This window comes from Silurus aristotelis (assembly GCF_946808225.1).
Source record: "Silurus aristotelis genome assembly, chromosome: 4".
NCBI lineage: Eukaryota > Metazoa > Chordata > Actinopteri > Siluriformes > Siluridae > Silurus > Silurus aristotelis.
Window position 1 is genome coordinate 6,585,107 of NC_139577.1, and position 12,500 is coordinate 6,597,606.

Below are 12,500 nucleotides of genomic sequence, written 5' to 3' on the forward strand. Positions count from 1 at the left end.
TACAGTGGTTTGTGTATAAACATCTCTTTCTGTGCATGTGTGTAGATTATGTTGGACAGTGTGTACAGTAATATGTGTATTTCTCTCTCTCTCTATCGCTCTCTGTATAGAGTATGTACAGCAGTGTGTGTCAGCATGTTGCTGATTTGCAGTGCAGTGTGGAGCAGCAGCAGCAGTGTGAGCGTGTACTGAAAGGCCTTCAGAACCTGCTGGAATTTGGCAAACAGAGACTTTCATGCACAACAGAGCCGGAGCCACACACCACGGAACAGCTACACAAACTTCTCAGCACACACACGGTGAGTCATCTAATATCATAAACACACATTAATGGGTTAAAAAATTTAAACGACAGGATAATGGCTGGATAAGGACTGCATTATATACACATGTAACGCTAAGAACTAGATAGAGGCCTAGACTGACAGGTGTGGGGAGCAGCTACTGCAAATGACAGAGAAAAGCAAGAGGAATATATATATATATATAGCATAGGATCAGAATGGCTATAACTATTATTTATATACGGTATATATAAACATTCTGCAATATTATATAAAAATTGTTGCTGTTTTTAATTTTATGTTTGCAGAAGTTCTTCCTGTCTCTCGGCTCTCACTTGCAAGCTCTGCAGCGTTCCACATCCCGGATGCCTGATAGCATCTATTGCAGGTGGGACACTGCGGTGGCAGAGGTGGAGGATCAGGTGAATGAGCTTCAGTGTGAGGGTCTGAAGACAGGAACTGCTTTGCAGCTGATACTACAGGTAGGAAAAACCTGTAACACAGTGTTGTGACTAAGCACTGATTCGGTGTCTGTTTAAATTGCACTAAATGAATTATTTATTCAACATACACCTGTAACATGCATCTTAAAGTGTTTTATTCCTTTTATACCATAGTGATCTGCCAACAATCACAAATTGGTATTTATTATAGATCAAAATGTCACAAGGCTGAGCGAGATACAAATATGAAAGATCAATATCAAAGAACGAAGATGATCGATATCAGTGAAACAATGAAGCTTTTGAGACATTGTAAATAGCACTACATTTTATACTTTGAATTAAACCAAATTTTATGTATTTAACCTGGTAGCCTTCGTCACAGCTTTTGGGAATCACAGTTGAAAATGCCCTACCTAACTTAAAACTTTAAAACCGATAAAAGAGGGCTACATATATATTTAAATATATTAAAAAGGTCTTTAAAGCTTTACTGTCCATTATTCAAAGTTTATATTGTTGAAAAAGATAATAAGTTATAGAAAGTTATAGATGATGACGTACCGTAAAAATAAAAATTTCCTGAATTTCCCGCCCCACCCACCCCAAATTTTAGGACTCACAGCTGAAATGCCCTACCTAACTTTAAATGTTAACAGTTCATGACAAAAATGTGCTACATACACAATTTAGATATCTTTGGAAAGTAGACACTTCTCATCAAAGTTGATAGAAATTAAGTTATAGATGATGAAGTGCCATGGATATACATTTCCTGCATTGAACATTATTTTTTCTTCATATATAAATACATGAAATCAGTCCTGTAGCAATCCAGAAAAGTACTGGGTTAAAAGCCACATGTAGATGAAGATTTTCATGGCAAATGAGATTCCTATTTCTTAAGAGTAATAAAACTAAGAACGCACCCACGTGGGCAATAAAATCCTCCCATATATCGTTAGAATCCTGCACTCATTAGCTACATTTACCATCAATCATTGTGTTTCCATAATGCTACTGGCTGAAAATAAAAGGTTTGAAATGATAGGTGGTGCATAATAAAAACGTCACAACACCTGCATATAGAGTGGAGGCTCAAGCCCGAGATTCGAGCTTTTTTTTACTGTTTTTTTTTAGTGTGTGGTCTCATTTGTTTTGTAACACTATATTCCACCAGCCATGTTTGTTTTTTTACCAAGATGTCGTTTTTTTATGCGAAAGTTATTCCAAAACATATACAAACAATACACCAATCGAAGTACTGTGACAAAACAAAAGACAAAAGAATAACCATCTAAATTACAACACTACTGTTTGGTTGGAGCAAAAATGCTTTACGGCATGTTGTTCAGTGGAGCCTTATCTTTCATAATAATCCGGGATTTGCAGCAGTGGTTGTGTTTGTGACTAGTTATTACAATAAATGTGTGAGTACTACGTAATGTGTAAGTATTTTATTTTCATGTTGTTTGTGTGTACTGCTTACACAAATACATTCGTTATATGTTTTTCACTGAAATACTGTGATCTGAAATCGCTGCTTGAAGCTTAGAGCTTTAGAATGGTGAATAGTTAGTCATGGTTACTCTTCTCGCTTTTTATTTAATCTATTGATAAACATTAACACCTGAGAACAACGGGATATCGGTCGCTCTGGTGCGGCGCTGCGACTAAGAGGTTAAAAATACAGGTTTTAGGTTTCTTTATATTTTGGATTGACTGAGAGCACTGTAGTTCAAAAATAAAATGAATCCTCATTTTGTATAAAAAATTTTATCTCATCATTGTCAAAATTTATATATATATATATATATATATATATATATATATATATATATATATATATATATATATATATATATATATATATATATATATATATATATATATATATATGGTCCCCTGGTGGTCTAGTGGTTAAGATGCAGCGCTCCCACCGCTGTGACCCGGGTTCGATTCCCGGTCAGGGAACCATCCCCAGCCACTCTTAGTGCCGGTCCCAAGCCCGGATAAATTGGGGAGGGTTGCGTTAGGAAGGGCATCCAGCATAAAACATGTGCCAAGTCAAACGTGCGGAGGATCCGCTGTGGCGACCCCTAACGGGAGAAGCCGAAAAGAAAGTTTTATATATATATATATATATATATATATATATATATATATATATATATATATATATATATATATATATATATAAGCCATGTGGTGTAATTTTTGCTAATTTGTATGTTTAAGATGTGGACTCAGTGGGACGAGAATCAGTCCTGGTTGAAGAAACTGCTCCAAAAACTGGAGCGTCAGCTTTCCAGCGTGCACTCAGAGGAGCAGACAGAGGAGGCGCTGCAGAGACGTCTTTCGGCGTATAAAGCAAGTGCAACAATAACGCTTATTCTGTAATTGTAGTAAAAAATATAATAATTGAGATCATTTATTATACATAATGCTAAACATAATATGAGCAAAGTAACAGTTATTTCAGTTTCATAACACAGTTATATAAATATATAATCTCCAATTTTTAAAACATTTTCTCCCTTTCAGACGTTGCAGGCAACCCTGGAGGCAAATAGTGCCCAGATTGGACTGGTTTTAGATCATGCCAGCAGACTGCGAGAAGTGGATGTGACCGGTCACTTGATGTATGGTCTTGTGTACAGAGTGGGTGTGGCTACTCTGAGGCAAAAACAGTGTTTAGCCACTCTGCAACGGAAAATGGAAAATGGACTGGACTCCACACACTACCTGATAAAACTCTGGAAGAGGTAAAAAAAAATGAATAAGTATATCCTAAATGTATCTTTCTGAGGAATTTTAATATTTTAATAAAAAAAAATAAATATTGGATGACGAAGGTAACACAGAAAAAGTGGATGATGGGGTCAATGAGCGAGCATTTTTTTTATTTTCACATATCAAAATATTATTTCATGTTCAGGTATCATCGTGACTCTACAGCGATGACAGAGTGGATGAATAAAACCAGAGAACGTCTGCACAGCTGGAAAGGTCACACGATGACCTCTGGACAAGCCATCGCCAACTTCCATGAGTTTATAGTAAGTTCACACTGTGTTGTCTCTTTTGACACATTCAAAATAATTAGCTGTTTCATATACACATATACCAAACGATTAACCAATTAGCCTTCTTGTCCGCACATGTACATAAAAAAAATTAAATTAAAAACTAGGATTTGTTTTGTTGGTTCTTGCAATTTAATCATAAACATAATTTAAAAAAAAAGGTCCCCAACTACTGGGGTGCGGATCGGTTCTGGGTCGTTGGTATCAGGCAACCTAGCAAGAATAAAAAGCTTTTTGTTTTTTTTTTTATTCCTATTTTATTGATTTGCAGTCTGCAATGTGTTTTATTAAAAAAAAGAAAAAAGAAAGACCATTTCTGCCTGTCAATTTCCTGCACTTTTTTCATTCTTAGTTTTGTTTTTCAATGCATCAATAAATTACGCTCCCACTGAGTTCGTTTTCATTATATGTGTAATTAAATGAATTATTGAATCCTTTTTAACCTAACCCCGGGTCTAATCTGTCGTGAAACTGGTCCATGATGCAAAAATTGCTGGGGACCGTTGGTTTGAAGTAATAAAATGTTTTTTGTCCATTTATGTTCACACTTCTTGTATCCTTCTTCTTTTTTTTTTTTCATCTTTCAGCAACTCCTAATTAAAAAAAAAATTAAACCATTTATATTTTAATCATTTCCATTCCATTAAGTTATCAATAGTTTTCTTGTACTTTTCAGGAGCTGTGTAAAGAGCTAGAGATAAAATCATCTCTGAAAGCTTCACTGATCAGCACTGGCAGTGAGATCCTGCAGATCAGTGAGAGAGAACACACAGACACAAACTCACCCTCATCCAGATCCACTCATCATAACTCTCAGTCAGAAGAAAACACTATTCAGGCAGATGTTTTTACATTAAAGGATGTTCCCAGTGCTGAAGATAAGAAAGAAGAGTCCTCAAACTATGGAGCTCACACTCTTGAAAACATTCACTCTGATATATGTAAGGGAGGAGATACTAGCGTCCACGATGAGTTTCCTGCTGAAAAGTCACCACTGAAAGCTTCAACAAAGGTGTCAGAAAAACTCCTGACCAGCAGCAGCACAAATGTGGTTCATGTGATGGTGATGTCTCCTGTCCTGCTTGCTCTGAAAGATCACCTGAAATAAGTGGAGTGGAGTTGGGTGGAGTTGCATGCAGATGTCAATGCAGTACAACAAAAGCTGCATCAGGTAAAAAATAAATATACATATTTTACTTAGACCACTGCACCCCAAGTGTTTTCTGAACATTAGAATATGGTTTTATTTATTTATTTATTTATTTATTTATTTATTTATTTATTTAACTGCATACTTGCAAACTTTGATGTCATATCAATAAAAAATTCTGACCCTTTTCATTTTGTACCACTACAACCTGGGTTTGAAATTGACAAATATAAATGTTTATGCCATTGTTAGATTTTGGAGTTAATTTTTTTTACACATCTGTTGTTTTTTTATTTGTTCTACAACTCATAGTTTTTCCATATATTTCCTGTATATTGTCTTTTCTACCTGTTGCTTCTCTCCACCTATTTTAATTTTCTCTTTACCTTTCTTTTATTCCCCTTTTTTGCCCCCACCCCCTTTTTTTTGTTCTTCCTTATTTTCTTTGTCTCTGTAGCTTTGTTGTAATTTAATTATGTTTCTATGAGAATGACTGTCCCACCCCCACCCTCCTCTCACCCACTCATTTCTTCTTGCTTTAGGGTGTTGTGGAGAGTGTATGTCCTCAGTTCCTGCTCTCGGAGGTGTGCAAATGGCTTGATGGAGCTGAAGTATGCCTAAGGGATGCAGAGGAAAATGCTAAATTATCAAGCACAGCAGTACAGCTCACAAGTCAACTGAATACATACAAGGTATAGACATATTTATCACTTAGGCTGACGTGTGTGTTATGTTACTTTAGTTAGTTTGGAAACACCTTGAGAGACACATGCATGTTCCTTTTGTTTCTATGCACGAAATGTAACGGTATGAAGATTTACTTTCACCAAACAATATATATATATATATATATATATATATATATATATATATATATATATATATATATATATATATATATATATAATATTTTCATTGGAAGATTCTCTCTTAGCATGAAGAGAGCGCTCTCAGCAACCATATTATTTTTTATCATGATTTTTTTTAACAACAAAATCTCACCGAAGGTTAGGTTTTAGGTTTAGATTTAGGTGCAGTGACAGGGCAGGCAATTCAATGATTGATAACTCCAGACAACTCTTTGCTATATAAATCACACTTACAGAGAAGTCGGTTCCAATGAGCCGCAGTCCGGACGAAAGTATAGAATGGTAGCCATGTTGGTTCCTTTTACCCAGACTAAATCTAGAACCTTCAGTGCTTTAAAACAACCCCAAACCATTAAGCTTCCATCCGTGTTTGACGGGTGAGACAGTCTGCTAAAATCTTCTCCCCTGTTTTCCATCTTACAAAAGTTCTTCTCTTAGAGCCAAAAAGTCACCTTTGGAATCCACAGAATTTTTTTACAGTCATTCACTGTCCAGGTCTTGTAATTTTTTTTTGCCTTTTATTGAGTTTGTTGCATAGAAACTAAAGGAACATGCATGTGTCTCAAAAACCATTAAAGACACTGTGATTCTAAACTTTTCACAGGTCTGTCTTTATGACATAAACCACAAACATCATATAATGACTTATCATTTAAATACTTTGTTTCCATAGCAGCAAGTGATTGTTTTGTGTGCATGCATGTAGGAGCTGAAACGAGCACAGGTGTGTGTGCAGTTGTCAGTGGACTACCTAAACCAGATGGTGCTAAAACACACCGAGCCACACCTCAGATGCAAAATAACAGCATTCGCTGAACAGCTGGGGGAGATGAACCTACGCTGGACAATGCTGCAAATGAACCTGTACATACAGGTAAGCACACAGACACACACCCACACCTCCGATGTATGCTAGACAAGACACTTGCACACATACAAAGATGTGAGAGTGTGAAACATCAGTTTTAGGATTTCTCACAGATGCAACACGTCAAGGAAAAGCTGAGCAGCTGCGCAGACCGAGAAAGCAAACTCCGCCTTCTGCGTGCCTGGGTCAAAGGTCGTGAGGCATGGATGCAGCTGGCTGAGAGGCCTGTCAGTCAAAGAGCAGCAGAAAAGCACCTGAAAGAGTGCGAGGTCAGAACATAATTCTGGATTTGCTGATTCTTGCTGTGTTTTATTCTGTGTATTATATGTTTGCCACCCATTTTTTCTTTTTAGGATTTGGAGGAGGAGCTGAAGGGAAGATCTGTTAAGCTGAATGAGCTAGGAAAGAGTGATGATGAACACACACAGTCAGGCTTCAACATTTACATTAATGCCATCTCCCAGTCTTTGACTGCTTTAACTGAACAGGTACACACATTACAGTACATTTACTGTATAATAACTATTAAAATATCCAACAGTAACTCTGCTTTATTGCACCACCATGTGACTGATTATTTCTCTCTAATAGTAACAATCTTTCGTCTTATTATTGTTATTATTACTATTTAGAGTAACTGATTTTAAATATATTTCTCTATATTTCATATACATGTTTAATTTCTTTTCATTTGTCTATATTTTTGGTTTTGCAATTCCCTGTGTATTATTTTGTATTTTATTTTATTATTTTGTATGAATTGTTTGTTAAACATTGTTTACATTTTCTGCAGAACTGCACTCTGAAACAAACTCTGCAGCACGTGTGTGAGGCATGGTCTGCATTCGATTGTGGGCGGGGTCAAGTTTCTCAGAGCACCGTTAGAATATGTCTGTCCTTAGAACACTGCCACGCCCCTCACACCTCCATCACAGCGTTTCAAAAGAGCATGGATAAGCTACAGGTATTTTATTTACAATAAAGATGTTCAAGTGTGACTGTGCAAATAATGTTTTCAGTTCACTATCATTTGGAATGCAAGTATTTGTTTGAGATTACTTTTCATTATAGAAGCATAAAAGGAGTAAAAGGGATTTATTTATAAATTATATACTTTATGCTTATATATATATATATATATATATATATATATATATATATATATATATATATATATATATATGTTCTTTTTTTTACACTGTGTGATTATTTTCATTGCAATTGGAAGGCGCTGCAACTTGAAGCTGAGGAAGCGGACCAAAAGTGGGAGGAGCTTAACCGCACATTCTCCCCTCTTGTTGATTTGATCCATACGGACACCTCATATTTATTATCTAAACAGCTGGAGAAGGAGAGGTTACGGTCAGTTTGATATCACTGATTACTTGCTAAACCAGGTTAAGCCAAAGAAAGATTATTCTTATTCTGTGTTTTTGTGTGTGTCTTTGTACTGTTGTCCAGGTGGTCTGAGGTGAAGCAAGACCATTCACACACCTCAGTGAGGTTACACACTCTTCTGCAGTCATGGAAACAGTACTCTGATTTGTCATGTTCCTGCTCAGAGAAGCTACACCAGGAGAAGGAGCGGCTCTCTCACATCTTGAAGATGGCAATCGAGCATGACAGTGACACAGAAACACTTACAGCTTGTATACAGCATTTACACGTGAGTTCAGTCAACTTACATCAAGAAACAATGTACACATTATTCCATTCACCTCTGATGTGCATCACCTAAACAATGCTTGCTTTTGTTTAAGAGTAAAAGAGAGCATATAGTATAGCATTTGGCAAGCTAAATAACTATATATATATATATATATATATATATACAGTGAGGAAAATAAGTATTTGAACACCCTGCTATTTTGCAAGTTCTCCCACTTAGAAATCATGGAGGGGTCTGAAATTTTCATCGTAGATGCATGTCCACTGTGAGAGACATAATCTAAAAAAAAAAATCCAGAAATCACAATGTATGATTTTTAAACTATTTATTTGTATGATACAGCTGCAAATAAGTATTTGAACCCCTGAGAAAGTCAATGTTAATATTTGATACAGTAGCCTTTGTTTGCAATTACAGAGGTCAAACGTTTCCTGTAGTTTTTCACCAGGTTTGCACACACTGCAGGGGGGATTTTGGCCCACTCCTCCACACAGATCTTCTCTAGATCAGTCAGGTTTCTGGCCTGTCACTGAGAAACACGGAGTTTGAGCTCCCTCTAAAGATTCTCTATTGGGTTTATGTCTGGAGACTGGCTAGGCCATGCCAGAACCTTGATATGCTTCTTACAGCGCCACTCCTTGGTTATCCTGGCTGTGTGCTTTGGGTCATTGTCATGTTGGAAGACCAAGCCTCGACCCATCTTCAATGCTCTAACTGAGGGAAGGAGGTTGTTCCCCAAAATCTCGCAATACATGGCCCCGGTCATCCTCTCCTTAATACAGTGCAGTCGCCCTGTCCCATGTGCAGAAAAACACCCCCAAAGCATGATGCTACCACCCCCATGCTTCACAGTAGGGATGGTGTTCTTGGGATGGTACTCATCATTCTTCTTCCTCCAAACATGTTTAGTGGAATTATGACCCAAAAGTTCTATTTTGGTCTCATCTGACCACATGACTTTCTCCCATGACTCCTCTGGATCATCCAAATGGTCATTGGCAAACTTAAGACGTGCCTGGACATGTGCTGGTTTAAGCAGGAGAACCTTCCGTGCCATGCATGATTTCAAACCATGACGTCTTAGTGTATTACCAACAGTAACCTTGAAAACGGTGGTCCCAGCTCTTTTCAGGTCATTGACCAGCTCCTCTAGTGTAGTTCTGGGCTGATTTCTCACCTTCCTTAGGATCATTGAGACCCCACGAGGTGAGTTCTTGCATGGAGCCCCAGTCTGAGGGAGATTGACAGTCATGTTTAGCTTCTTCCATTTTCTAATGATTGCTCCAACAGTGGACCTTTTTTCACCAAGCTGCTTGTTAATTTCCCCGTAGCCCTTTCCAGCCTTGTGGAGGTGTACAATTTTGTCTCTAGTGTCTTTGGACAGCTCTTTGGTCTTGGCCATGTTAGTAGTTGGATTCTTACCGATTGTATGGGGTGGACACGTGTCTTTATGCAGCTAACGACCTCAAACAGGTGCATCCAATTTAGGATAATAAATGTAGTGGAGGTGGACATTTTAAAGGCAGACTAACAGGTCTTTGAGGGTCAGAATTCTAGCTGATAGACAGGTGTTCAAATACTTATTTGCAGCTGTATCATACAAATAAATGGTTAAAAAAATCATATATTGTGATTTCTGGATTTTTTTTTTTTTTATTATGTCTCTCACAGTGGACATGCACCTACGATGACAATTTTAGACCCCTCCATGATTTCTAAGTGGGAGAACTTGCAAAATAGCAGGGTGTTCAAATACTTATTTTCCTCACTGTATATATATATATATATATATATATATATATATATATATATATATATATATATATATAGTAATTATATTAATATATAATCAGAACTCAAATTTAATTGGATCACACCAGGTTTGTTAGGTTATAAAAAAAAGAAAAAAAGAAACTGATATAATTTTTGTTCATTAAATTTACACTTTTATTTTTTTTTTTGGTCAGCTGACACACAGACTCACTTTTACTAGTATAACCTTGAACCTTTGATCCTTGAAGATTTTGTTTAATAAAATAAAATGAATATTTATTCCTCATCTTTACTTTCTATTTTTGTATATAATTGTGATTATTTATAATTATACAATTACTATAAATTTTGTATCTATCATTTATAAATATTTGGTCATATGACTCATACAGTCACTGGAACAATGGTACTGACTAATTAGAAACATCTACCAAAATCATAGTACTTTGTATTTTTTTTTTTACCTTTTTAAAATAATTTATAAATACTTATTAAAGTAATTGTTTATAAAAGCATCATAGTGAAATTTGTTAGCGTTCAAATTAAAAGAATTCCTCTGCCATCTCTCTGCTTGTCATTCTCAATTTTCCTATTTCCGAGCATGTGCCATCACTCGACCTGTGGAAGTTTCTAAATTGGAAGTAAAAAAGAAATAATATAAATAATTAAACTTATGACCGCAAATAAAAAATATCCTGGGTGATGTAAAAACATGGGAAAAGTATATAAGATAAATTAAGTCTGCTCACATCCTAATCTAGGATCCTAACATGTGATTTTATTACCATGACAACACTGGCACTCCATGCCGCTTTTACAAATTATGTGGATTTACTTGTAGCTGTGCATAAATTATAAATGAAAGTACAGGAACATCAGTACTTTAATTTATAATCACTCTCCTAATCTGATGTACAGGAGCTGCTGGAGAACACTCACTCTCTCCAAACAGACTCGCACCGAGCACTCGAAGCTTCAAAAGAGCTGATTGGGCAGATGGAACCAACAGCAGCTGCCTTCATCCAATCAGAGTGTCGCATGCTCACACGTGGGCTTCATCAGATTGAGCAGGCAGTGAAGAGGAAGCTGGAAGAGATACAGGTGCAATACATGAAGTAAATGTGTAACGTGGTTTAATGTAGCAGTGTTTGGACTAAAATCTCTGTGTGTGTGTGTGTGTGTGTGTGTGTGTGTGTGTGTGTCTGTGTGTGTGTGTGTGTAGGAGGATGTCAAGCAGCTTCAGGATTTCGAACAGGTACTGCATTCACTGGAGACATGCTTACAGGAGTGGACGAGGCACCAGAAAGACACTCAAGAAACAGACATATCAAAGGTCAGATACAATTAATTGAAAAAGGAATATTAATATGAATGCTAATAGAAAACAATTATTGAAAACTCTTTAAATATATTTTATTTGTAATATTTTCTTTTATATTATTTTATTTATTTTACATTTTAGATTTGTCAGATGTATTTTTATTATACATATCATTCTTATTATATTTCATAATTATTTTTAAAATACCAATTGATATTAAATTTAGTTTGTTTATTTATTTATTTATTTTTTAATAAACAATTTTATTCATTATTTATTAAATATTGTTGTAATATGAATTTTGTTTTCCGACATTAGAATATAGGAAAGATTTGTAATAAAAATTAGTTGCATGTTTTTAATAGAAAGAAAAATACATTTTTATTTTCATTTCTGTTTATATTCATGTGCTTTTCTCTGCAGTGTGATCTGTTCGAATTGAGCCGTCGTTCGGCTGACGTGGAAATGTTGAATGAACTCGGTTACAGACTGACCCTGAGTGACCCCATGACCCAGAGACTGCAGCGTCTGAACAGGAAGTGGGCTCAAGCATCTGCCCATGCTCAGGAGAGATGCAGGTAAGAGGCTAGACGTTTCTGTCTGTCTTCAAACATGTGTATATTACACTGTTTCTGATTTGTGTTTGTGTGTGCAGTGAGTTACAGGTCGTGTCTCTCCAGCAGCAGGTGTTTGAGGAGAGGTGTGAGACGTGGATGTGTTTCCTCCAGAGAATGGAGGACAGTTTAGCGGGAGAGATCGCATCCACTTACCCCGGTCTTCAAGAGCAACTACGCTCACACCAGGTAAATCACACACTACTTTGTTTTACTGTATTTACAGGGTATCATGTCTGTTCCTACAGTAAGCTTCATATCATTGGCTGAATCAATAACAATAATTTTTGGTTATTTAACCTGAGTGTTACAAACTACTAGCTGTAGCTAAGGCACAAAAGTATCCTGTGAATTAAATGACTTAAACACACAGATGCTTGTCTCATATATCATTGTATTGTTTCTTATATGGGCAAAAGTTTA

The 12,500-nt window shown here is 36.2% G+C and overlaps 1 protein-coding gene across 1 annotated transcript in view; it reads left to right on the forward strand.

Moving 5' to 3' along the window:
• Positions 1-12,500, forward strand: part of syne2b (spectrin repeat containing, nuclear envelope 2b) — a 112,693-nt gene that overhangs the window by 74,361 nt on the left and 25,832 nt on the right. Inside the window, 18 exon segments of the mRNA XM_083540557.1 lie at positions 111-299; positions 593-766; positions 2,966-3,097; positions 3,272-3,492; positions 3,666-3,786; positions 4,490-4,918; positions 4,922-4,984; positions 5,506-5,655; positions 6,539-6,706; positions 6,814-6,969; positions 7,054-7,188; positions 7,494-7,664; positions 7,929-8,062; positions 8,162-8,366; positions 11,061-11,243; positions 11,365-11,475; positions 11,887-12,041; positions 12,119-12,266. Of these exon segments, the coding sequence (XP_083396683.1) occupies positions 111-299; positions 593-766; positions 2,966-3,097; positions 3,272-3,492; positions 3,666-3,786; positions 4,490-4,918; positions 4,922-4,984; positions 5,506-5,655; positions 6,539-6,706; positions 6,814-6,969; positions 7,054-7,188; positions 7,494-7,664; positions 7,929-8,062; positions 8,162-8,366; positions 11,061-11,243; positions 11,365-11,475; positions 11,887-12,041; positions 12,119-12,266 (3,045 nt within the window).